This window comes from Felis catus, chromosome X (genome assembly GCF_018350175.1).
Source record: "Felis catus isolate Fca126 chromosome X, F.catus_Fca126_mat1.0, whole genome shotgun sequence".
NCBI lineage: Eukaryota > Metazoa > Chordata > Mammalia > Carnivora > Felidae > Felis > Felis catus.
Window position 1 is genome coordinate 1,634,164 of NC_058386.1, and position 26,570 is coordinate 1,660,733.

The 26,570-nt window shown below is 50.0% G+C and overlaps 1 protein-coding gene across 4 annotated transcripts; it reads right to left on the minus strand.

The window, feature by feature from the left end:
- Positions 1 to 1,547: 1,547 nt before the first annotated feature.
- On the minus strand, positions 1,548 to 25,669 carry ARSD (arylsulfatase D). Of its 4 annotated transcripts, none has more exons than XM_023249531.2 (10): positions 25,493 to 25,669; positions 23,681 to 23,830; positions 16,376 to 16,497; positions 12,709 to 12,831; positions 10,325 to 10,748; positions 9,808 to 9,944; positions 8,363 to 8,497; positions 6,049 to 6,211; positions 4,328 to 4,449; positions 1,548 to 2,338 (listed from the first exon to the last, which is right to left on the minus strand). In XM_023249531.2, the coding sequence occupies exons 1-10, from the start codon at positions 25,534 to 25,536 to the stop codon at positions 1,974 to 1,976; spliced, it is 1,785 nt and encodes a 594-aa protein (XP_023105299.2). In that variant the 5' UTR covers positions 25,537 to 25,669; the 3' UTR covers positions 1,548 to 1,973. The 4 variants fall into 4 exon arrangements, with proteins under 4 accessions (XP_023105299.2, XP_044906442.1, XP_044906443.1 ...); XM_045050507.1 differs by lacking the exon at positions 25,493 to 25,669 and adding an exon at positions 24,271 to 24,611; XM_045050508.1 differs by lacking the exon at positions 12,709 to 12,831.
- Positions 25,670 to 26,570: the final 901 nt, after the last annotated feature.

Here is a 26,570-nt window from a genome sequence, read left to right on the forward strand (position 1 = left end):
GTCACGTCCGTAAAGATGGGCCACCCTATAGGCTGACGAGATAACCCTGAATTTCCCCGGGGCAAGTAAGCGCCCACTTGAAAGCCCGCTTTCTCAGAGAGAGAGAGCAGGGGAGGGGCAGAGAGAGAGGAAGACAAGGAGCAGAGTATCCCAAGCAGGCTCCACAGTCAGCACAGAGCCCAACACGGGGCTCAAACTCACCACCTGTGAGCTCATGACGTGAGCCGAAATCCAGATTCCCAACCACCTGAGCCGCACAAGCACCCCTTCTGTGGATGGGGGGGTGGGGGGTGATCGGCGGAGGCTGGGGTTAGGAATTCTGCAGAATCTCCTTCACAAGGGCTGACTCAGCTGAGAGGAATACCCTTCCTCCTGCAGCTGAGATTGTCGATGTGCTGCCCGGAGCTGCTGCAGCCATTTTGAGGCCCTGAGGTAGAGGCTAGGACGGTTAGAGACTAGGTGTGAGCCTGCCGGCCTGGGTTGCTCCCCTCTCTCGTTTATGACATTTATTCCCAGGGTGTGTTACTAGCAGCCCCAAAATAATCTCTGAGAAGAGTAGGCAACATACTTTTATCTCCCATATCGAAAGGCTGTCCCCGGAGGCAACGCAATCCCAAATAGGCTTTAAGATTAATGGCTACAGAAATCGGACACTGGCGCTTTGATAACCCCCGAGCTTTGGAAAACGATTAGGACTGGGGTGGGGGGGGGGGCATGATTGGGTGTCCACTGGGATTGTCTTGTTTTGCAGATGAGAAAGTGGACACACGCTCCCTGCCCATGACATCCTCCTCGAGAAAGGGAAACCGAACTCTCCTTTTCGCTGTGCCCCTTCTGGGTCCCCCGGCCAAATGCTGGCCTTTTGGGGAGCTTGTGAACATTTATTGCCCAAGGGTGCCTGGGGGGGCTCAGCCGCTTGAGCGTCTGACTTTGGCTCAGGTCATGATCTCACAGTTTGTGAGTTCAACCCCCGCGTCGGGCTCTGTACCAACAGCTCAGAGCCCGGAGCCTGCTTCCGATTCTGTGTCTCCCCCTCTCTCTGCCCCTCCCCTGCTCATGCTCGGTCTCTCTCTCTCTCTCTCTCTCTCTCTCTCGGGGTAGAAGTGACACATCAAATTGTATGTATTGACGGAGGACAGCGTGACGATTCAATGCACGTGTCCACCGTGAAATGGGCGCCCCAGTCTCGTTCATGAGCCCAGCTGCCGCCTGCAGTCGTGATCGCCCCCTGTGTGTGCAGTGAGGACACCAAGCATCTACTCTCTGCAGAGTTCAAGTATATACCACAGTATCAGGAGCTATAATCTACGTGGACCGTGAGGCGGCCACAACGTAGACCTCTTACAACTGGAAGCTCATGCCCTCCGACCACCCCCCTCCCCGTCTCCCCCAGACCCTGGCAGCCAGTCTTATACTCTTTTACTCTTGTAAATCATACTTCATACTCTTGTGAATCAGGCTTTACCAATGAAGGAAACAAAAGCTCAAAAAAAAGAGCATCAGAGACAAGGCCAAGGAGATCCACTGGTTGCAACTTAGCGGCAGAAAGTCTAAAATAATCACCTCATTCGATAACTGTTTCTGACTCATCTGGGAACTGTTTCTCTGTTCTGTTCCCAGATAACGATAAAACGATGTGATCGGCTTTAAAAACTCTGTACCCCGGCTGTTCGGGGCCGCACTCTTATCAACAGTGTTGGTCCCGGTCGGTCGGCCTTGCCTCTCATTGTAATAGACTTTGTTGTGACTGTCACTGGTGCCCGTAGCATTCTGTTTCAGGAGTCGTGTGGATGCAACACCGCGATCACTAGACTGTAGGGCATGTATGCTTTTAACTCTTTGAAGAACCGCTTTCCTGTTGTCCAGGGTGGCTGCACCAGCCTGCATTCCCAGCAACGGTGCATGAGCGCTCCTTTCTCTGCACCCCGTCGCCAACCTGTGTTGGATGACGGGCACCGTGGCCGAGGGTGAGGTCACGCCTCGCTGGGGTCTCCGTCCTGCGTGCACGCGCATAAGGGGAAAGTTCCGCAGCACGGCTGCAGCCAAGGCTTCCAGACGATGTTGCCCAGGGAAAACTGGGGGGGCACAGGACTCAGGGTCCTCCTGTGCTGTTCCAACGCCTCGTGCACGCGCGCCAGCACCGCGTGGTACCGTGGCTCCGAGCCAGGGGACAGGGGCCGCGTCTCCGAAGGGTCCCTGGACAGGTCGAAGAGCAGAGGCGGGCTGTGCTGGGTCACGCCGTCCCCCGAGCAGGGGCACACGCCTTGGCCGTGGCAGGCCCCCGCCCCCTTGGGGTGGAATCGCGGTGTCATGTAGTGAACCTTCCAGAGTCTTCCGCCTAAAGGCAAACAGGGAAGCGGTCAGGGCAGGAGGAAGCCGGCCGCTGTGAGCGGAAGCCTGTGCCTCCCCAGATGCCCAACACCCCTCACGGCTGCAGATGTTCGGGGGACCCAGAGGCCAGGGTGACTCACGAGGGCCATCCTTGTGTGTGTGTGTGCGCATGTGTGTGGGTGCACACGTGTGTGCATGGAGAACAATGGCAGAACAGTCAGGGGTGAGGCGCAACTAACCACGGCACCTAGGGTGAATTTCACGTGTCATCGCGGCCAGGCTATGGCACCCAGACACGTGGTCAAACACTAGCCTACGTGTCAGTGCGGCGGGGACTTTCTTGGGTTGTTCTTTTTTTAGAGGAGATGAACAGTTCCATTAGTACACTACCCTCCATATTGTGGGTGGGCCTCACCCAATCAGTTGAAGGACATAAGCGAGCAGACAAAGGGCCCCTAAAGAGGAAGGAATTCTGCCTCCAGAGCAGAAATTCTGCCTCAATTTCCAGCCTCTGGGCTCAAGATGGCAGCATGCACGCTTTCCAGGCTGCTGGCCGCCCCTGAAGATTTCAGACCTGCTGCTCCCCATGGCTGCATGAGACAATTCTTTAAAATCTCTCCCTGTTTCCATCCACCCATCCATCCATCCACCCTCCATCTATCCATCTATCCATCCATCCATCCATCCACTCATCCATCTGTCCATCCATCCATCCATCCATCCATCCATCCATCCATCCATATCTGTCTTTATCTTCTATCTCTATCATCCATCCATCTACTACCTATCATATCTATGTCATTAGCTCTTAATCTATCCTGTCATCCGTCCACAATCTGTCATCTAATCAAGCATCCATCCTCTATCATTTATCTACAAATCCATCCATCCATATCTGCACCCATGCACCTGTCTGTCCACCCATACATCCATCCACCCATCCATGTATCCATCTGTCCACCCATCCATCCATCCCTCTGTCCATCCACTCATCCATCTGTGCATCCATCCATCCATCCATCTGTCTATCCATCCATCCATCCACCATCTGTCCATCCATCCATCTCTCCATCCATCCACTCATCTGTCTGTCCATCCATCTACCATCCATCCATATCTGTCTTTATCTTCTATTTCTATCATCCATCCATCATTTATCTGTCATCTATCCATCTATCCATCATCTGTCTATCACCTGTCTACCCTTCCATCCGTCCACCCACCCGTCCACCATCTATCCATCCATCCACCTGTCCATCATCCATCCATCCATCCATCCATCCATCTGTTCATCCATCCACCGAACCATCCATCATCCATCCATCCATCCATCCATCCATTCATCTCTCCATCCATCCACCCAGCCATCCACCCTCCATCCATTCATCTCTCCATCCATCCACCCACCCATCCACCCTCCATCCACCCATCCATCTGTCCATCCATTCATCCATCTACTCTATATCCACCCACCTATCTGTCCATCCATCTGTCTGTCCATCTGCCCATTCAACTATCTGTCCATCCATCCATCTGTCCATCCATCTACCATCCATCCATATCTGTCTTTATCTTCTATTTCTATCATCCATCCATCATTTATCTGTCATCTATCCATCTATCCATCATCTGTCTATCACCTGTCTACCCTTCCACCCATCTGTCCACCCTCCATCCACCCTCCACCCATCCATCCGTCCATCCATCCACATCTGTCTTTATCTTCTATTTCTATCATCCATCCATCTATCTACCTATCATCCATCTATCTCATTAGCTATTAATCAATGTATCCTATCATCCATCCATCACTTATCTGTCATGTGCCCATCTACCCATCATCTGTCTATCACCTGTCTACCCTTCCATCCATCCATCCATCCATCCACAGTCCATCCGTCTGTCCATCCATCCCACACACTCTTGGTTCTGTCTCTCAGGGGAACCCTGACTAATGCAAGCCCCCTCCTGCCACAAGAGAAGGGTGTGTACTCACTGTCTTTCTCATGCCAGCGTGCTGCGTGCAGATACTTCCCGCAGTAATGAAACAGGAATTCGTGTGCTGAGTGCTCGGCAGTCCCTTGCAACAAGGGCACCAGGCTACGGCCATCGATCACCCTGATTCAGTGAAGAGACACAGGAAGGAATCAGACCAAGGTTGTTCGTGCTGTGTTGCACCTGCAAATGAAACGCCAAGCTTGGAGGGGGCCTCCGCTGAGGGCAAGGGAGACGAGCCATCTCCCCAGTATCGTGCAGATGGCAGGTTGCTGAGCGAGATGCATACTGTTCTTAGACACAAAGTCACTAAGTCGTGGGGTCACTTCTTCCACACAAAGTCATCTTAAATTCTGGCTGGACTGCCCAGGCCCCTGATTTGAGTTTTAATGCAGCAGAATCGTAACATAACATATTATGTTATGATTTAAAATCATAACAGATTCCAAGACATGTTGTCACATGTCTATAGGAGCTGGGTAGGGAAGCCAGTAACGGCCACGTGACCTAAAGTGTCTTCCTTACAAACAACTTATATTTTTAAAAAGTCCTTAATCTGGGAGCACCTGGGTGGCTCAGCCAGTTAAGTGACTGACTTCGGCTCAGGTCATGATCTTGCAGTTCACAAGTTTGAGCCCTGCATCAGGCTCTGTGCTGACAGCTCAGAGCCTGGAGCCTGCTTCAGATTCTTTGTCTCTCTCTCTTTCTGCCCCTCCCCCACTCACACTCTGTCTCTGTCTCTCTCTCTCAAAAATAAATATTAACAACAAAAAAAGTCCTTAATCTGAACTGAATGTAAAAATGGAGTTATTTTCCCTTTTATTTTAATTGTACCCTAGTTGTGATGGTTCCATCTTCTGTGTCTACTTGGCTGGGTTATGGCGCCCAGGGATTTGGTGAGACGCCAGCCTAAGGGTTACCATGAAAGCATTTTTTTAGATACGGTTAACATCTACGGTCAGTGGACTCAGAGCAATGCAGAGCGTCCTTGATAATGAGGGTGGGCCTCACCCAATCAGTTGAAGGAGAGTTTCAAGAAGGGAAGGATGCGTTCAGAATTTTGCCAAGAGCAAAGCCTGAGGTTTCCCAGAGAAGATGAAATTCCGCCTCAAGACTATGACACGGAAAATCCGGCTGCATTTCCAGCCTGCTGGCCTGACATGAGGATTTCAGTTGAACAGCCTCCACAGTTGCCTGAGCCAATTCCTTAAGATCAAGGTCTTACTTGATAAACCCACAGACACATACCTGCACATATTGTATTGGTTTTGCCTCTTTTATTCAGAAGTATTTCTTTGTCGTCTTAAAATCAAATCATTGTGAAAAGATTTACTTTTTTGTTTTTACCCTGTATTAGCGTGAGCCTTTGGTAATGTGCAGATATCGAGGCCACAGCCTCATCCGCCTATGGGCAAGACTGCCTTTTCAGGAAATCATAGGGGGATGTTTTCCAACGGACTGACTTCTACTGCTTTAATCTCCCGATTGTTGCAGTTATCAAATTCTACCCACTCGGCAAAACCGGTCAATGGACCCAATAGTGTATTTAATCATGTTTTCGTGAGTATGGTTATTTTGTGTTGTTAGGCTGACCCCTACCTTTGAGGACGTGAGAACCTTTTAGATGTCTTCATGTTGTGGTTGTTTTTCTCCCCCACGTGTGAAATAGTGCAAGGGTAGCTATCAGGAACTGGGGAACAGAGGGTCTCATTGTACGTGTACCTGTCCTGGGGCACGTGGCCGCCCCCCAGCTCGACCACGGTGGGGAAGACATCCATCAGACTGGTGGGCTCGTGGATCACTCGGCCGGCTGGCAGCACCCCAGGCCACCGGAAGATCCCCGGGACGCGGATGCCGCCTTCCCAGCCCCCCATCCCTTTGCCACCTATAAGGAAGTGCCATTAGGGTTGTCCAGGAGACGGTCTCATCCACACACACACCTGGGCACACACCTATGCCCATCAACGCACTCCACGGCAGGCTGCATTCCCCATAAATGGTTGTGGCAATAATTCCAGAACCTCATCACTCCCCCACAGGCACGTGGAGTCTGTGCACTCTCCCCTTGTGATTCAGGGTGTCTTTGTGACCGCCAGAAAAAACGAGGTGTGTGATGCATGGCATCAGGGGCATAATGGCCCTGGAGTTTCACACCATGTACGGCTGGTGACCCCTATCTTATTCCATCCTCTTTCCTTCCGGAAGGACTGGGAACTGGGTCTGGGACCACCGTCCCTCCCACACCTCTCCTCCTTTCCCACCTGCTCACCACACCATCCATCTGTTCCTTTACCCCTTGCCTGGTTCTTTCATTTCTGGGGTGCCTGGCAATGAGTTGGGACCCAGCTTGGCTTTTGGGGAAACACGCACAACTACTGAGCATTAGGGAACATGCTTATGTTGCCTAGGAACTCTGGATAGGGGAGTTAAAGCAATCTTATGTTACAGAAGGAGAGTTTTAAGAAGGGAAGGATGCGTTCAGAATCTCACTAAATAAAGGCTTCTTTGCCACAGTTCAGATTATAATGTGCTTCCTTTCATTTTCTGTCGCTGTGTGACGAGTGACTGAAAATCAGCGCCTTCACTCCTGTGTATCTGCTCTCGGTTCTGTATGCTGGGTTCGCGGGTATTCTGTTCCGGGTCCCACAGTCGGAATTCAAGGTTTCGGTGGTTTGTAGAACATACTACCGGGAACAGTAATAATCTACTGTAAATGAACCTACTACATCTTGGACATGTATACGTGGATTAGAAGAAAAATCCGCTTCCAACGGATAGGAACATATACAGTCAACCTTCATTATCCCCCGGAGTGGTGTTCTACAGAGCCGTCAAAAACACCCCATGAGCAAATAGGAAACCCCAGCTCCCACGAGTAATACAGGGCTCGGTTCCAGGGAGACTCTGGTCTCTATATTTTCATCAGTCAGTTGGTATATTTCTGTGCGTTTGGCTTAAACACACCTTACTGAGTAGATACTGTGATTCATTGACATTGATGTCACAGCCAACAGCATTAGAACGCACGTCTCGACCAAGAGGATCTAACACACTGATTTTCTCAGTGAGGCACAGCGCAGGCTTCTTGCCCTCGGACACAGGGCACAGCCTTCAGCGCTATGGTTGGGAGCCATTTGAAGCAGCAAAGTCGCCAACAAAAAGCAAACAAAACCGCAAAAACGTGGCCACAAAAGAGACCTGTGTTCATAGTCTGAGAGACGAAATACAGGCACACAGTTGCCTCATCCAACCTTAACTGGGAATGTACGTGTCAGGTGACCAGTATTTTCATTGCTCTTTCGATGACCACAAATTCATCATAAGTATTGATTTTGGGGCTACAGATAAAGTTTAGCAAAGAGGAGAATTCATAAATATGGAATCCATGAATCATGTGGAGCGATTGTGTCAGACTTTAAAAAAAGGGCAGTATAAAAGTTATGATGCGCTAAGTATCGCATAATATAGTCAAATACAAGGATGCATATAATTAGGGTTATAGTTACTGTACTGTCTTTTATTTAGGATGACATTTATTTTGTCTTAATCATTTATTTGTATATCTCGCACTTCTACTAAAATGTAAACTCTTCATGGGAAGGTCGGGTGTCTTTTTTTCTGTCTCTTGGCATCTGGTAAAATTTGGTGAATAGCTGCTACTCAAGAAATCCCCCTTTGAAAGCACACACTCTTGGGGTGCCCGGGGGGCTCAGTTGGTTGAGCATCTGAATCTTGATTTTGGCTCAGGTCATGATCCCAGGGTTGTGGGATTGAGCCCTGTGTTGGGCTCTGTGCACTGAGTGTGGAGCCTGCTTAGGATTCTCTCTCCCTCTGCCCCTCCCCTACTCACACTCTTTCTCTCACTCTCTCTAAAATAAAAAAAAATAAAAATACAATGAAAGAAAGAAAGAAAGAAAGAAAGAAAGAAAGAAAGTACACACTCTTTCCCCCTCTGCCTGTTCTCCAGTCTCCACTGCTGGGAGTCATTTGGTAGACCACGATCTGCCTTTTCAGCCCCGATCTCCACTGGTCTCACCTCTGAATATTCCATTCCATCCCCCCAGCTGGCCACGTTCGTCTCTTGCCTCCAAATGTCCTCCATGATCAGAGGTAAAATACGCGAATGTTGTGTTTTTCAGACCGTTTTCTTCAATGGCCTGAAGGATTTCACCTTTAGGAAAAATGGAACATTTCAGGACAGAGCCAGTAATCCATCATCAGTGAATTCAACCCCAATTTCCCCATTCTTGCTAGAAAGTCCCCCAAGTGGATTCTGCAGTCACCATAGACCATCATAATGCACGTTGTCAGAAAGGGTCAATGCCTATGAGATTATTCTGATGCCACAGGATTCAGAATCTTGCTTACAAAGGTATCACCAATGCAGAGACCATAATAAGCACCCAAAGTCATAGACTGTTCTGAACACGCATGGTTGGCACGCATACACGTGTCCATGATGAGTGCATGGGGGTGGCAACGTGGTGAGAAAAGGTTTGATGGGAGTCCCCTGTTGGGACACGAGGAAGCCAGACCTGTGAGCATCTATCTGTGGGTGTTGACACAGGGAGCCCAAGGCTCGGGAGTGCAGAGCCACGTACAAGCCATGTGCACATTTTATCCATGGAGACCGAACACACCTCTAAAGCACTGAAAATGAAGATTTTAGAGCACGTTGGCATGCGTAACAGTGGAAATGCAGAGTTTTAAAACATTATGTAATCCACCCTCCCATTTTGGGGTTGTTTGCCTCTTAACTTGGTGTACCACATCACTATGTTTCTCCCAGGACATCCCTCAGATCCTGCAAGGATTTAGATGTCTACGTCTTTCTGAGAATCTCTATACAGTTGACACTAAGTGTGATACACTGTGTATCAGCCACACTCCAAGGTGAAAACAAATAGAATGTACCATCTCACTGGAACTGTCCGGACTTTCTCGAGGCCACAGGAGGAAAGCTGTGTTGGTCTGTTGTCCTGAACAACAGTGTTCTTGCTTCACTTTCGGTAATGTCTCACGATGGCTTTAAATAACGCACTTCGTGGAAGGATGATTTTGTGCAGAAGCAGACCGAGGAATCAGAAGTGCTGAAGGAGCACGTGAATGATATGGGGACGTTGCTCTCTATTCTTTGCCTTTTTCATTATTCTTTTTAAAAATTCTTTTTTGATGTTCATTCATTTTTTAGAGATGGAGAGAGACAGAGTGTGAGTGGGGGAGGGGCAGAGGGAGAGGGAGACACAGAATCCGAAGCGGGCTCCAGGTTCCGAGCTATCAGCACAGAGCCCAACGCAGAGCTTGAACTCACAAACCATGAGATCATGACCTGAGATGAAGTCAGACTCTTAACTGACTGAGCCACCCAGGTGCCCCGTTATTCTTTATTGCAACCTAGTTAACAGTGAGATGGCCCATGTGTTTTCCAAACTTGAGCAGTGACTCCAAGAGTGAATGAGGCTCGGGTGTGCGTTGACTTACCTACCAGCCAATCCATCTCCTCAACATTGTCGCCATATAAGCCGTGCTGGCTTTTCCCGAGAAACTGTTTTGTGGTGACCAGGGGGATGTGCACGTGTAGCAAGGACACAAAGAGGAGGAATGGCCCGTGCTTATTTCTGAAAGCAGAGAAACACCCTTCAGACACGATGGAACCTACTTTGACATTATTCGATCCACCTGAGCCCCTGAAAACCATCTCCCCATTGAGGCTGGTTGAGGAAATCCCAAAGATGATAAAGAGACTCAGGTGCTCTGAGAAGTCACCTCCTCTTTCAAATGTGGTGTTTTTGGCGCCCCTGGGTGGCTCAGTCGGTTAAGCGTCTGACTCTTGATTTCAGCTCGGGTCATGATCTCATGGTTCATGGGTTCGAGCCCCATGTCAGACTCTGGGCTGACAGTGTGGACCCTGCTTGGTATTCTCTCTTTCTCTCCCTCCCTCTCTCAAAATAAATAAATAAACTTAAAACAATAAAATCAAAGGTGATGGTTTTATTACCTTTCAATATAGGAAACTGCCTCCTGTAGCATGAGACGCGCGGTTCTTTCCAAAACCATGGGCTGCTCTGTGACGTCATGGTTTCTCATCAGGATACAGTTCCAACGACGCACAAACCCGAAGCTGGCATACCAGGAGACAAAAAAGAGGAAGACGAGGCTGGCCGCACCCAGGACCGCTTTCCAGGGCACGGAGATTAACCCGCAAATCTTGCCAAGAGCAACGGTCAGCACTCCCAATGCCGCCACCTGGGTGTAAAACCACAACCTCGCTCTTGTGCTGGCGTCCACTTCCGGGGGCCTGCCTGGGTCACAGTCATTCACAAGCGTGAAAGGCATGCCATAGAAATAGTCAAATCCGTGGTTCAGTGGGTGGTGGCAGTGGTCAGTGCGGGATTCACAATTTACGCCCTGGTGCCATTTCCCTGAAAATGACAGTAGGGCGTTAGAGAAGAACATACAAATAAGGTGCTCTGTCTGATACGAATCACCTTCTCAATAATTTGGATGTTCTGATGAAAAAAGATGGTATGCAACCAGCAAAACTTGAACGAGAAAAGCAACATAATAGGAGCGCCTGGGTGGCTCAGTCGGTTAAGTGTCCGACTTTGGCTCAGGTCACGATCTCATGGTTCATGGGTTTGAGCCCCACGTTGGGCTCTGTGCTGACAGCTCGGAGCCTGGAACCAGCTTCGGATTCTATGTCTCCCTCTCTCTCTGACCCTCCCCTACTCGTGCTCTGTCTCTGTCTGTCTCTCTTTCTCAAAAATAAACATTAAAAAAAAATTTTTTTTAAAGAAAGGAACACAATAGAAATTCAAAATAGAAAGGGATGAAATGAATTCATTCGATATTGGGGTATTTTTAAATGGGTGCGTTACACTTTGCAAACAGTAATGAACATTACAAATACTCATGACGGTTATCAAGAGATTAAAGGTTTAAGATTTTCTGGACTGTTTGGAATTATAAGTTTGTCACCCTAGACTATCCTATTAAATAACTCACATAACATCATTTACTGCTATTTCTTACTTAAAAGACAGCCGCTTGATAACAGGAGTTGGTTCTTGCAAAATCTCAAGACCGAGTAGAAGTAACCGTCTCACTCCACCAACTAGTAAGCAAGAAATGCTTATAATAGATTTTTTCCCAAAGGCGGGAACTTTTGACAACAATATCATTGAGATGGAACGTGAGTAAGCCCGTATATCAAATTCCAGCAGGATATGCAAGAGTTGGGTTCTCTATGGGCACTTAAAAAAAAATGTTTAACATTTATTCATTTTGAGAGACAGAGGGAAACAGAGCATGAGCGGGGAAGGGGCAGAGAGAGAGGGAGACGATCCAAAGTAGGCTCCAGGCTCTGAGCTGTCAGCACAGAGCCCGACGTGGGGCTCAAACTCACGAACCGCGAGATCATGACCTAAGCTGAAGTCAGACGCTTAGCCGACTGAGCCACCCAAGTGCCTGTCTATGGGCACTTTCTATTTCATTTACTCCAGACCTTCAACCACCTTAAATTTAGCAACAAAACAGGATAGAAAAGGCTCCAAAGTACTATTTGCCATAATTTCCAAGTGCACAGGGTACACCGGGTCCTTGCCCTGTCGCTCCCTCCCGCGACTCACAAAGTGTCTTCAGAACCTATAGGAATTGGTTCTAACTCCAAGCCCGGGTATCTTCCTTTATTCGCCTGCTTTCATTTAAGGCAGCAAAAAAGTTTGAACAGGGTGAGGGTGGTGGAGACGAAGAGTGTCCAGGAGGTTCTCCACCTCTCATGCTGTCAAGAACAGCCTTCTCTAAATATAGATGGCACGTGTGCACCAGAAGAAGAGGCACAGAAGGAACCGGTACACAGGTCTGCAATTCTAGTCAACGCAAAATAAATCTACTTTTCCAGTTCTGGGGTCAGGGACACTGACCCAATGGTGGTGAGTTGCTAATGGAAAGTTCTAGTCAATTTGGGTGGCTAAGAAGCTTTGTTCCACTTCTTGGGAGTGAAAAGAGAAAGGTGATAGTGTGGATGTGCAACGAGTCCTTGAAAATGTCCCCAAAGATGTGATATGCTATGTTCTGAATGTCTGTGTTGCTCCCAGATTGCTACATGGAGACCAGAAAAGTCATGGGTGCCGGGAAGCAGGTGCCTATGAGAACAGCCCCAAATATAGAACCTGGGGATGGAGGAAAGAGGGCCACCTCCCAAGAGACTGAGTGAAAAACTGCCTGTCAATAACAGAAGTTCCAACACTGTGACAAACCCAAGAGAGATCAGAAGGGTCCAGCCCCTGATTTTGGTTCTGACACACGACTTTTTTTTTCCGCCTTGTAGGGAAACAGGTTCTCTTGATGGTTGGTCTTCCTGTTCACTGGCGATATGAGTACCTATGAGGCCGGTTGCATAACCTTGTTGCTGCAGGATTCTTGCAAACGTGGTTTCATTCTCGGGGAGTCCACCCGATCCCCCGTTCCACTGGAGGGCGCGGTACCCATCATGGGCTTCCATGCCTGTGGAACAGAGCAGACAGCAAGTGCTCACTCTCCCTTGACTACAGCAGGGCTTCTCACCTGGGGAGGAGCCTGGCCCACACCGGTGGACTCATCGCCGTGCCTGGGCTTGGCCTGGGTGTCACAATTGTGGGAGGGGTGATACTGGCATCTGGTGGGTGGAAAATACCCTACGGTGCCCAGGACTCCCCCACTATCCATCTTATCCATCACTTATCCATCCATCATATCTATCTGTCTATCTATCTATCTATCTATCTATCTATCATCTATTCACCCATCCTTCCATCCATCCATTCATCTATCTGTTTCTGTCATCTGTCAATCCATCTATCTACTCATCCATCCATCTGTCCATCTGTCCGTCTGTCTGTATCATGTATCTACCTTACTCTCCATCTATCAATCTATTAATCTACTATCTATCTGTCTATCTATCCATCCATTCATCCATCCATCATATCTATCTATCTATCTATCTATCTATCTATCATCTATCTATCATCTGTCCATTCATCATATCTATTTACCCACATACTTATCTATCTATCTATCTATCTATCCATCCATCATCTATCTATGTATGTATCTATTATCTATCATCCATCTATCCATCCTATCTATCTATCTTACCTATCTACCTATCTATCATATCTATCTATCCATCTTATCTATCTACCCATCCATCTCTATTTCTATCTATCTATCTATCCATCACACTTATCTATTGATCTATCTATCTATCTATCTATTATCTATCATCCATCCATCATATCTCTCCATCCATCCATCCATCATATCTATCTATCTATCTATCTATCTATCTATCTATCATCTGTCCATTCATCATATCCATCTATCCATCATATCTATCTATCTATCTATCCATCCATCATCTATCTATCTATCTATCTATCATCCATCCATCCATCATATCTATCTATCTATCTTGCCTATCTACCTATCCTATCCATCTTATCTATCTATCCAACCATCCCTATTTCACTCTATCTATCTATCCATCCTCCATCATATCTCTCTCTCTCTCTCTCTATCCATCCATCCATCATATCTATCTATCTATCTATCTATCATCTATCTATCCATCATACCTATGTTTCCATCTTTCTATATATCTATCCATCATATCTATCTATCTATCTATCTATCTATCTATCTATCCATCCATCATATCTATCTATCCATCACCCAACATATATTCTATCAATCCATGCATCCATCCATCCATCCATACATCCACCCATCCATACATCATATCTATCTATCTATCTATCTATCCATCATATCTGTCTATATCTATCTATCTATCATCTATCTATCCATCATATCTATGTTTCTATCTTTCTATGTATCTATCCATCATATCTATCTGTCTATCTATCTATCTATCCATCCATCCATCATATCTATCTATCTATCTATCCATCACCCAACATATATTCTATCAATCCATCCATCCATCCATCCATCCATCCATCCACCCATCCATACATCATATCTATCTATCTATCTATCTATCCATCATATCTGTCTATATCTATCTATCTATCATCTATCTATCCATCATATCTATGTTTCTATCTTTCTATGTATCTATCCATCATATCTATCTGTCTATCTATCTATCTATCCATCCATCCATCATATCTATCTATCTATCTATCCATCACCCAACATATATTCTATCAATCCATCCATCCATCCATCCATCCATCCATCCACCCATCCATACATCATATCTATCTATCTATCTATCTATCTATCTATCTATCCATCATATCTATGTTTCTATCTTTCTACCTATCCATCATATCTGTCTATATCTATCTATCTATCTATCTATCTATCTATCATCTATCTATCCATCATATCTATGTTTCTATCTTTCTATATATCTATCCATCATATCTATCTGTCTATCTATCTATCTATCTATCCATCCATCATATCTATCTATCTATCCATCACCCAACATATATTCTATCAATCCATCCATCCATCCATCCATCCACCCATCCATACATCATGTCTGTCTATCTATCTATCTATCTATCTATCTATCAATCATCTTTCCATGATCGATGTCAGTGTTTCCCAACCAAAGACAATTCTGCCCCCCAGAGAATACTTGGCAATGCCTGAAGGTATTTTTGGTTGTCACAATTTGGTGGGGAAAGTGGGTGTTACTAGCCTCTAGCTGACCCCTAACCGCACAGAATGTGACTATGTTTGAAGATAAGGTCTTTTTTTTTTCTTTTAAACATTTTTTTTTTTTTTTGGGACAGAGAGAGACAGAGCATGAACGGGGGAGGGGCAGAGAGAGAGGGAGACACAGAATTGGAAACAGGCTCCAGGCTCTGAGCCATCAGCCCAGAGCCCGACGCGGGGCTCGAACTCACGGACCGCGAGATCGTGACCTGGCTGAAGTCGGACGCTTAACCGACTGCGCCACCCAGGCGCCCCAAGATAAGGTCTTAAAGAGGTAAAATGAAGTCAGTAGAGTGGGCCCTGATCCCATAGGACTGGTGTCCTTTTAATAAAAGAAGATGAGAACACAGACACGCACAGAGGGACGACCACGTAAGGACACAGGGAGAACATGGTGTCTGCACGCTGAGAAGAGAGGCCTCAGGAGGAACCAGCCTCAGCCCCACCTGCTTTTTGGACTCCCAGCCTCCAGGACTGGTGAGAAAACTCATCTCTTTTGTTTAGGCTGCCACACCTGTGGCGTTCCATGTGGCATCTCAAACAGCCCAATACAACAATATTCCAATACGTGAATATACCAGATTATTAACCCACTCTTCTGCTGGTGAACTGTCTCCGTGTTTGCATCTTACAAACAGTGCTGCTCCATCTTTTGTGGAACATGCCTGTGTGTCCATATTGGGCACAGACACAGGAACTGCTGGGTCACAGGGTACACACGCATTTAGCTTAAGCAGACACTGAGAATCAAATCACGGCCCCTTCCTACATCCTTGAAGTTCATCACACCAACCTCTTCCTTGTCCTTTTCTGACCCTGACCCTGACCCTCTTGCTTCCCCCTTATAAGGACCTTTGTCATGACACTGGGCACCTGGATAATCTAAGATAACTTTCCCATCTCAAGATCCTTGATTTAATCCTATCTCCAAAGTCCCCTTTGCCATATAAAGGAACATTCGTCACTTCTGGGAATTACGATGTGGGATCTTTGGGGACCCTCATTCAGCCCCCTATACACTCACCCAGAGCCTGTCTGAAATCATGACTGCACATCAAGATTGACTAAAATATTTAGACAACTAAACACAATGTCAAACATAGTCAACTACCCTTAGAGAGTTTCAGCCTTTGAATTCCCAGTCGACCCAATCATTGCATGACTATATAAACCACAGTATTCTTCATGTAATTACAAGGTGATGCCTCTGCAGATTATATTTGCACCGTTTCCCCTGGATCTCAAGCATCGCTAGTAACATTGAAGATGAGAAATGAGTGGCGGCCCCTTTCTCGATTGTCCCAACAACACCGACCTGATCTGAAGGAGTGCCTCCCCGTGAGGAAGGAAGATCTGCTTGGGGTGCACAGGGGGGCGGCCGCCAAGTGCTGGGTGAGCCTCACGCCTTCCTCTGCAAGCCGGTCGATATTGGGTGTCCTGAGCAAACCACACAGACAATCACTGTCAGGACAGGGACATGCATTCAGCTTATGGGGATCCATGCACTGGAAGGTACTGGCAGAGTGCATTTCTATAGGTTTTAGAAGTAGTTGCATATGGTGTCTTGCAGAGGCAGATGGACCCACCCCCAAAACAACCAGCATGAGCACATGCATTGAGTACTGCTTGCTATAAAAGATGGGGGGCCCTTGTCCTGGGGTCCTCAGCTGGAGCCCAACCCACTGCCTGTATATTCAACATCTGAGCCCACTGTGTCACCAGAGGGTCTTGGGGGTCAGGAGCAAGCTTCCCCTGATACCCATTGCTGCTCTGTGAGCATGCTTTGTTCCACATACAGGAAATGCTCTTCCCAATCGAATGGGGACAAAGTGCCCCTTTCTTGCCTAGACCACCAAGTTTTTGTGCGGATGGGTTATAAATAGCAGAGAGCAAGTGGATTAGAGAGAGAGAGGAGGACATGAAGACCAAGGCTATTGGCTGGAATGGAATCTGCAAAAGCCAATACCTAAAACTTCCTTATGGGCAAGTGGTCCAAAGCCAATGACCTCAAGGTGAAAGGGACCTTTGGACAATGTTGGAGGCATGGGTGGAGGGCTTCCTAGCTGAAATTAAGAGTATTGGTGGAGGATTCTGGGAGTCGAGTGTGGTCCACAACCATTATCTACGGGGGTGAAGAGCCTCTAAAGTTCCCTGTTCACCCAATGCTACAGGAGGAGCAGGCTGAAGCGACTGTGGCTTTGTTGAGGGGGAATGGGCAGCCCCGGGCTGAATCATGGCACTAATGGGCGCTATTTTCTTGTACATAAGGCACACCCCAAGCCCTGTGACAGTGACTGCTTGCTAGTGGGGGGTTCCAGGTGTCTCAGAGGGTCCGTGTCCATAGGTTGTATGGACAGAGGATAGAAACAAGATGAGCTGTGAAGGAACAAGAGGTCAACTGAAGGACCTCTGTGAGTTGGTGGGCGTCCCAAAGTCCTAGTGTGGGTTTTCAGCTTCAAGAACGTGAGATGAATCAAGACCACCACCGAGACCATTCTCTGAATGCTGCACTAACTAAGTACCTTTCTTTCTAACTCGAATGGTGTTTCACCTTTTGAAGAACACATTTTTAGTTTTACTTTTGCTTTTGTTTCGGTCCCTTTTATTGAACATGGTACATGTTGTCTGAAAAAAAAAAAAAACACGAAAAATTAAATGTATTCGTCAAAACCCTCAAAGCCAGTGAAGCATAAAGGTAACGGGCAGGAGGATCGTTTTCAAAAGATGTTCGTTGTTAAGGTGTAAACTTCTGAGCTGGTGTAGTAATTTTGGGGGTCATTACAGCGAAAAGCTGCATTTTGGGACACCCTGTGTTATCTTTAGCCCTGGCGATTTCTCGGCCAGTGGAGCCATCTCCCCGTTTGCGAGGAGACAAGCAACGTTTGCAGATTGAACCCCTCACCCTTGGTCATGGAGCTAGAAAGTGCCAAAGGATGGCTTAATGCCAAATCTGTTTGACTTAAAAAAAAAAATCCAGAGTGTGCCGTACTGGGCATTGTGACTCAAGCATCTTAGATATCGGGGGTCACATCTTGTATGAATCACGGATTTTCTGATTGTTTACTGTGGGGGGGCCGGGCCCCCGTGCCAGGCTGAGACCGGGCCGAGCAATGTTCCCCGTTGACTCAAGCCAACCCGGTGGTTCCCCCTCCCATTCCCCCACTTTCAAGGGCATACGAAGGGCATACGAAGGGCATACGAAGGGCATACGAAGGGCATACGAAAGCCTTGTCAAGGCTGGAGAGTTAATTCCTGAAGCCTGTGGTCTGCAGGTGTTGGCAGTAATGCTACCTCCCTTTTTCTACCCCGAGTCAGATAGAAACAAACATGGGAATTGTGTTTTGCTAGCAATCTTATCAACAAGGTCTTGTTGTGACCCGTCTAGAAAATGCACAAGAAACACAGAACTAAATGTTTTGGTTGGCAGCGATTATGTGAAACCTGTTTATTCTTAGAATGGCCTGACCCATAAGAGTCTTATATTATAAAAGATTGTGTACAGCAACAATAAAGCCGTCACTTGGGCCATCAGCCCAGGGGACCCTCCTGTTCCCAAACTTTCTCTTCTCTCTTTTTTTCTTGCATTCCCCTACCCTCAGGACCCTGACCTCGGTGTTTGTCGCGCCGGTCAAGACAGTTTACAACCACCCATCCACTTTGTGACCGTGGCAGCCTTTTTCCTGATTGCTTTGTTCCTGTTCGAAGGCAGGGAGTGCCCCTCACCCTCTTGTGTGTAAGTTGATACCTGAACTCCGTCAGCTGTGACTTCCAGGCCCTCCCTGCCTGCCCAGAAACCACAGGGGAAGCTCAGACACCTGCTCCTCAGGGCAACTGCTGGGGCCCTGCCCAGCCTCTGTTTCCAAAGAACAGCTGTGTCAATGTCATTCAAGATAGTTCTGGCTGCTTTTGACTCATATTTTAATTGCAACCAACTGAGATATAACTTTTGTTGTTAAAAAGCACCCATTCTGTACTCATGCTGGTTGTTTTCAATAACCCAATTATAGAAATTTACTTTTCTTTTTTTTTTTTTTTTTTTTTGGCTCAGCGATGAACATGATTTGCAAGGGGCTTATAGGATTCTACCAATTAAATATAATTTTGTTAGCGTTGACCTATTTTTCACAGTTGACAAAAAGTTCTCTCCAGTTTGATATCCCAAAGTCCAACTATGTATCTATTATCTACAAATTTATGAATCATTTATCTATCCATCCTTCATCCATCTTTCCATCCATCTATCCATCCATCCACCAATTTTCCATCCATCCATCCATCCATCCATCCATCCTTCTATCCACCTGATGAGGGAGCATAAGGTGAACTGAAACTCGGCACACAGCTCCCTGCCCGGGTGGGACATGTGTGACGTTCCTCAGGCACCCCTTGATGCTCAAAAACAAAGTAAAGGAAAGAAAACAAATGGTTAACTGATCGAGATCACAGTCATGCAAGACAGGAGTCTTGATCAGTTTAAAAATGTCTTAGTACATTACAAGAAAAAGGCAACCCTATCAATAGCCTCATCTCCAGAACCCTATAGACTGTTTCCTGGAGCCCCAATATCACCCTCCCCTCCATCATGATGTAGGGAAGGAAGGCAAGAAGGAAATGGTAGATATAATGAAATTTCCTTATAACCTACAGCCCATTGACAGATACTTGAGGTAAGTACAGAGTAGAACATTTCTCCAGGAAACCCCTACCTCCTAATGTTAACGCCTTACTAGAGGAGAAACCACCTTAACTTGACAATAGCAAGGTCTCAGCTATCTTAGGAGTCCTCTTTAGCATATCAAAGTCCTTCTGGAGGCCTCCTTTCTGCTTTTACCTCCCCCAACTCCATAGTATAGAACCAGTCACTCTTCACAACCCCAGTACAGCTCTTTCTGTGGGTCCTGTCCTGTGCTTTCATAAAATCACATTTTTGCACCAAAGATGTCTCAAGAATTCTTTGTTAGCCATTGGCTCCGGACCCCACCATCACTCCAGAATCCCATAACATCTCTCCCTCCCTCCATCCACCTTTCCTTCCATCCATCCATCCATGTATCCACCCACCCATCCATCCCTCCATCCATCCAGCCATCCATCTGTCCGCCCATCCACCCATCCATCCCTCCATCCATCCAGCCATCCATCTGTCCATCCATCCATCCATCCATCCATCCATCACATCCAGCCAGCCAGCCAGCCAGCTATTCAGTCTCTCCATCCATCCATCCACCAATTTTCCATCCATCCATCCATCCATCCACCCAACCTTCCTTCCATCCATCAATCATTTGTCTATCTCTTTTCTATCAAGTATTTATCTCTTACACATGTCTTTATGTTGTGGAACAGAATGTAGAACACTACAGGTTTCAACCTCAGCATGGAAATCTTTTCCTGCAGAATCTCATTCTTTCACTTGTTAAAAGATAACCTTAAAACAGGAAAAATGCTTATATGTGTGTGTGTGTGTGTGTGCGCACACACACACATATATATTGCCAAATATATATATATATATATATATATATATATATATATATATATAAGTTGATTGCCAAATACAGTCTTACAGTATTACTCTCAAATGCCTTTCATTTTTTATACATCCTTTTTCTTTTAACTAGGCATTCTGAAGCCGGGTTGGGGTCACAGAGCCAGTCCTGGGACTCCCTCTTCTGTCCTGACCTCCTGTGCCCCCTCAGTGCCTACACACTCATTACACACCTCGTGGGTTCTCAACGTCCCTTTCTCACAAGGCCAAGCATCTGGGATATTGCATTGCCACCACTGAGTGTCCTGTACGCAGCGAGGGAGAACCGGTGTTTCCAACAGGCAGAAGTGAGTCTGGACGCACCTCTCTACGGGGTCCTCAAGGTCTGCTCCGTCCATCAGAGATACTTCGGAGTTTCATGGTTTAGAACAAAGTTCAGCACACTATGGCCAAATCTGGCCCTACCTCTGTTTTTAGGGGTCCCCGTGGAGCTAAGAACTTTTTTTTTTTTTTTTGGGGACAGAGAGAGACAGAGCATGAACGGGGGAGGGGCAGAGAGAGAGGGAGACACAGAATCGCAAACAGGCTCCAGGCTCCGAGCCATCGGCCCAGAGCCCAACGCGGGGCTCGAACTCACGGACCGCGAGATTGTGACCTGGCTGAAGTCGGACGCTTAACCGACTGCGCCACCCAGGCGCCCCACTAAGAACTTTTTAAGATGTGTCACGAGTTAGAAAAAATGAAAAGGGAAGAAGGGAGGGTGTGAAACACAGATCCGGTGTGGCCCACACAAGGTACCAGAGTGCTGTGTAGCTGACCCCTGATTTAGAACGCGAGCATCTTCTAGCGTATTTAGACATGCGCACCGAACGCCGAGGCGGCTGGAAAGAATGATATGGGGCTGATTTACTACCGGAGGGAGAATGGCCTATGTGCCAGATGGGTTGGAGGGATTTCGTCGCAAATCACTGAACGATGAAGTGAAGGAATGGAACCACGTCGCCATGAACCCAGTGACAGTTTCTCTAAATCGTGTGGTTCTTACGCAAAAGTTAAGTCTTCTAGGGGCTTCTAGGAGCCGGGATGCCTCCATCGGTTCAGCGCCCAATTCTTGATGTCAGCTCAGGTCATGATCTCACAGTCCGTGAGTTCGAGCCCACATTTCGTACAGACGGACCTGGAGGGGCACGGCCCCCACGTCTGCAAGAGAACATCTTTGTGGGCTAAAAATCAAAGGTGCTGTCCCTAGGGGTGGGAATGGCCAGGCAATCCCAGGGTCTGGGTACTTTTGTTAATTCCTTTCTTTTTTTTTAAATATATATTTAAGTTTATTCATTTTGAGAGAGAGAGAGTGCGTAAGCAATGGAGGAGTCCAACGCAAGACTCGAACTCACCAACTGTGAGATGACCACCTGAGCCGCAATCAAGAGTCGGATGCTTAATGGACTGAACCGACCAATTTCTTCATGGCGGTTTTCTGAGCCCCAAACCCGAAGGCTACAGAAGGTCCCGAGGGGTTAGGGATGCATCGCATGAATTCCGGGGGGCCAGGATTCAGTCCATCACAGGAGAGGGGGGCGATGGTTAAGAGAAAGCAAAGGGTTCCCTGGGGGCATGAAATTGTCCTAAACTGGTTTGTGTCAATGGATGCCCATCTCTGAAGATCCGGAAGCCAATGAATTGTCCACGTTCGGTGGCTGAATCGTCCGCCCTGCGCGGGCTCCGTGTGGGAAAGAAGAAGCGTGGACACAGGGGTTTCTCCTGGTGCTGGACAGGCCGCTGGGAAAGAGGGTGGCCCCGGTCTGTGTAGGTCAGCCCTAAGGTGGGCACCTACTGCAAGGCGGACGTGTGTGAATCTGCAGGGGGCGGTCGTCCTAAAGGAAATACTCACAGAAGGAGTGAGATGCTTTCTTCCCTTTTGTCCTTCACGGAGCCAAGCAGGCAAACGTGCCCCTGGGAGCACACACACCCTGAATACGCACTAAGCTCCCTGCGGTGGATGAACCACAGCCCTGGGGCAGATAGGCCCAGTCCTAATGCCCAGTATTTATTTGTAAATAGGAACTTACCCCAGAGTGGGGACTTGAGAGATGTAACTAGTTAAGGATCTGAGATGAGCTCATCCTGTATGAGGGTGGGCCCTGAATCCAATGACAGGTGTCCTTGTAAGAGTCAGAAGAGAGACAGACACAGAGAAGCCGCGTGAAGGTGGAGGCAGAGACGGGAGGGAGGCAGCCACGAGCCCAGGGATGCCTGGAGCCCCAGAAGCTGGAAGAGGCAGGAAGGACCCTCCCCTGCAGCCTCAAGAGAGAGTGTGATCCTGCCCCCCTGGATCTCAGTGGTCCTGCCCCTCCTGGATCTCAGCAGTTTTGTCCTGCCTGGATCTCAGTGGCCCTGCCCTGCCTGGATCTCAGCAGCCCTGCACTGCCTGGGTCTCAGTGGCCCTGCCCCTCCTGGATCTCAGTGGTCCTGCCCTGCCTGGATCTCAGCAGCCCTGCCCTGCCTGGGTCTCAGGGGCCCTGTCCTGCCTGGATCTCTGTGGTCCTGCCCTTCCTGGGTCTCAGTGGTCCTGCCCCTCCTGGATCTCGGTGGTCCTGCCCTGCCTGGATCTCAGCAGTCCTGCCTGGATCTCAGTGGTCCTGCCCCTCCTGGATCTCAGTGGTCCTGCCCCTCCTGGATCTCAGCAGCCCTGCCCCTCCTGGATCTCAGTGGTCCTGCCCTGCCTCCATCTCAGGGGCCCTGTCCCTCCTGGATGTCAGCGATCCTGCCCCTCCTGGATCTCAGCAGCCCTGCCCTGCCTGGATCTCAGCGGTCCTGCCTTGCCTGGGTCTCCACAGCCCTGTCCTGCCTGGATCTCAGCAGTCCTGGTCTCCCGGATGGAGAGAGAATACAGTCCTGTTGTCTAAAGTTCCTCCTTTAGGAAGGAGGCAGCCCTAGGACAGGAATACACCCACTCACCCGAGTGCCGTGTTGTTTGAAAAGTTTGAGATCCTGCTTCCCTGTGTAAAAGCAATTTTTCAGTGTTCAGATCTGATGCTCTAAGGAATCACCACTATAGGCAGATGTTAAATGCATCATTTGGCCAAATACACCCCCCACCACACAGGCAGACACAACAGCTGGACTGGGTACCTCAGGGTATTGTTTCCATAGCAACCAAGATCCCCAATGCCAAGATCATCTGCCATGATCAGTAGAATATTGGGTTTAGAGGCGTTTGCTGCTTGGAACCCCGAAGTCCTCAGAAGCAAACTGAGACTGAGTAGAGCCCACCAAGAGTCCCTGGAGACAGAAACAAAAGGGGAAAATTAGGGGTTGGGACTGGGAAGGTTGGGGGAGTGACACTTCAAAGCACGCTGCTGGGGGGGCTCGAGCATCTCCACCAAATTAGGATTCACCCCAAGGGCCTGCACCCGGGTCCTGGGTTCCTTTCCTCCCGATGCCTTGCTTTGTAACACCCACCCCCAGAACGCTTGAACTCGCTGGGGTCTGGTTGGGAAAGCTAGGGTCTGCCCGAGTGAGGTTTGTTCCCGTGAATTAACCCAGGCCCGTCCTGCCGACCCCTTGGTAATGAGGCCACTTCTGTGAGGTTCTTTCTAAAGGACTTGCGTTCAGGGCCTCGCCTTCCAGCCTTTCAGGGTGCCAAGTGGGCCCGGGTGCGCCAGGCGTCCCACAAGCGACCCCGCAGGAGGGAGAGGGTCTAGGCAGCCGGGGCAACTTACATTTCAAAAGGCAGAATGTGGGACTAAAACCGCCCCAGGCGCGACAGGGAGATGATGGGACCTAGTAGTTACAACACGGACTTGAAGCACATGGCGCCGGGGAGGCCGGGACGCACCGCTGACCCCGCGTGGAAGGGACCTGGAGCGTCCCCGACGCGGATCCCGGGCCCTGCCCGCCCCAGAACCGAGGGGGGCGCCTGGGGGCCGGGGGCGCCCTGACCCCCATTCCTGGCTCCTGGCTGGCAGCTGGAGCGTGCGCCGGGGTCCCCGGCTGGGCCCCCAGGGCTGTCTGGTCCCTCCATTGCGCCCCGGTGAGCCCGCTGTCCAGGGAGGGAACAAGGGGACAGAGGTAGCGCGACCGGGCGCAGGCGGAGCACGGGAGGGGCGGGCCCGGCGCGTCTTAGAGGGCAGCTTGGTGGGGGGGGGGGGGACACACGGTAGTGCGTGGGATGGCGACCCGGGAGGACTGGGCCTGTGTCACGTTGGGGGGTGGGGACAGACGCCTGCGCGCGCGCTGGGGACCCGGGAGGACTGGGCCTGTGTCGCGTTGGGGGTGGGGACACGGGTGCGCGCGGGCTGGGGACGGGGCGGGACCGAGCAGGAGGGAGGAAGCCGCGCCCTGAGGGGGGCGGGGCCTGGGGTTTGGACCGGACGTGTGTCCGAGGGGGGAGGGTGCCGCCGTGCTGGGGCGGGGGGCGGGGACGGAACAGGGTGGGGGATGGGTCGTGGCCTGGTGGGCCAGGGGGCTGTGCTCCGTGGGGACGCCGCCCGGCTGTTGGGGGGATAAGAGACCCAAGGGGGGGGGTGGGACCCGTCTCTGCCGTTTGGGGACAAGGCCGCGCTCCGGGGGTAGGGGAGGGCTTTGGGGGGGAAGGGGGGTACTCGGGGCCCAGGGGGGTGTCCCAGGCAGTGGGGGCGTGGTCTGTGAGGACCCTCCGGGTGTTCCCTTGCCTCTCGAGGCGCCTCCCTCCCCTCCCCTCCCCTCCCCGCGTCCTGTGGCCTCCCCCCCCACCCCCCAATAAGGCTGGCTCTCGGGTCCAGCAGCCGATAGCCGGCGGGAGGGGCCTCCAGCTGCGTTTTGGAGAAGCACCCCCGCCCGGCCCGCCCGTCCGGCCCCGGACTCGCGCTCGCCCGGCCCCGGACTCGCGCTCGCCCAGGTGCACCCCCTCCCCCAGCGCCCCCATCTCCGTCCCAAGTGGCCGAGTCCCCGGGCCCCGCGCACCTGGCAGCGGGCGCGGCGCGTCCCCTCCGAGCCCCGGGTCCCATGGCCGCGCGCGGGCCGGGCGCGCAGGACCTTGTCCCCAGCCTGCCCCTGCGGGGACCCGCCCCGGCAGCTGAGCCCTCCGGGGAGCAGGGCCGCGCCCCGCCCCAACCGGCTTGATCCGCAGGCGCCCGGGGGCCTCCGGGAATTGATCTCGGAAACAGGTTTTCCGGGGTCCGGCCGCCTCCGGGCGGGCACTCCCCGGAGACTGGGGTGCAGGAGGGGAGGGGATGATTCCTCCTGGCTGGGCCTGGGCACGGGGAGCCTCCGGCAGGCCTCGGCCAGCGACCCCCGCTTGCCAGCGAGTTCTGGAAAGGTCTGGGGACTGACGGCGTGCAGGCAGGCAAGCAGGATGTGAATGCCAGGGTCCTGGACGCAGACTCCTACTCCGTGTCCAAGTTTGGGGGGGTGTGGAGAATGTGAGCGGGGCTACTTAGTTCTCGTGTTATCCTTCCAGCTCAGTTCTGCATTTGGGGGAGATAGGAATTGGGAATGAACGTTCCCCGCTAGCTTGGGAGTGGGCCTAGTTTGCCCTACCGCCCCCGCCCCTGCCCGCGCCTTGCTGGGGGGCTTCCGGCCTGCAGAGCTTTGAAAGAATACATTTCTATGGTTTAAGCTGCGTCCTCCGTGGTTCCTTGCAGATGCTGGGCTCAGGGGAGGGTCACAGGCGGGGACTAGGTGTCTGTGTGTGTGCACCGACAGGTAGTTGCGCACGGAGTCTGGAGTAAAGGCCCCGTCCTGGGCAGATGCGGTGCAAAGCCAGCCAGCCAGCGAGGGAGGTTGGTCATCGCCCAGTGACCTTCCAACACGGAGCCGAAGGACGTGCAATTCTCAGCACAGCCCCCAAATTCTGGGTGTCCCTAAATCACTGGGGCATTTGTTCACCAAGAATAATGATCGGCCTGTGCCCTTTGAACTGGCCCGACTCCCACGTTTTCGGGGTGTCGTTGATTATATTTGGTGCGCACCTGCTCTTTGCCTGAAAATCTGTTTGGCACGGACCTCCCTTCCACTGGGGCTCGGAGCTCTAGATGGGGCC

What these genes read in the sequence shown, in the direction of transcription:
- ARSD (XM_023249531.2), bottom strand. Translation starts at nt 25,536, where the DNA reads ATGGGACCCGGGGCTCGGAGGGGACGCGCCGCGCCCGCTGCCAG. An exon ending in GCAGTTTCCTATATTGAAAG is followed by an intron (nt 9,945 to 10,324) that starts GTAATAAAACCA and finishes CTCTGCTTTCAG; the next exon opens with AAATAAGCACGGGCCATTCC. An exon ending in ATGGAATGGAATATTCAGAG is followed by an intron (nt 6,212 to 8,362) that starts GTGAGACCAGTG and finishes ACTTCCTTATAG; the next exon opens with GTGGCAAAGGGATGGGGGGC.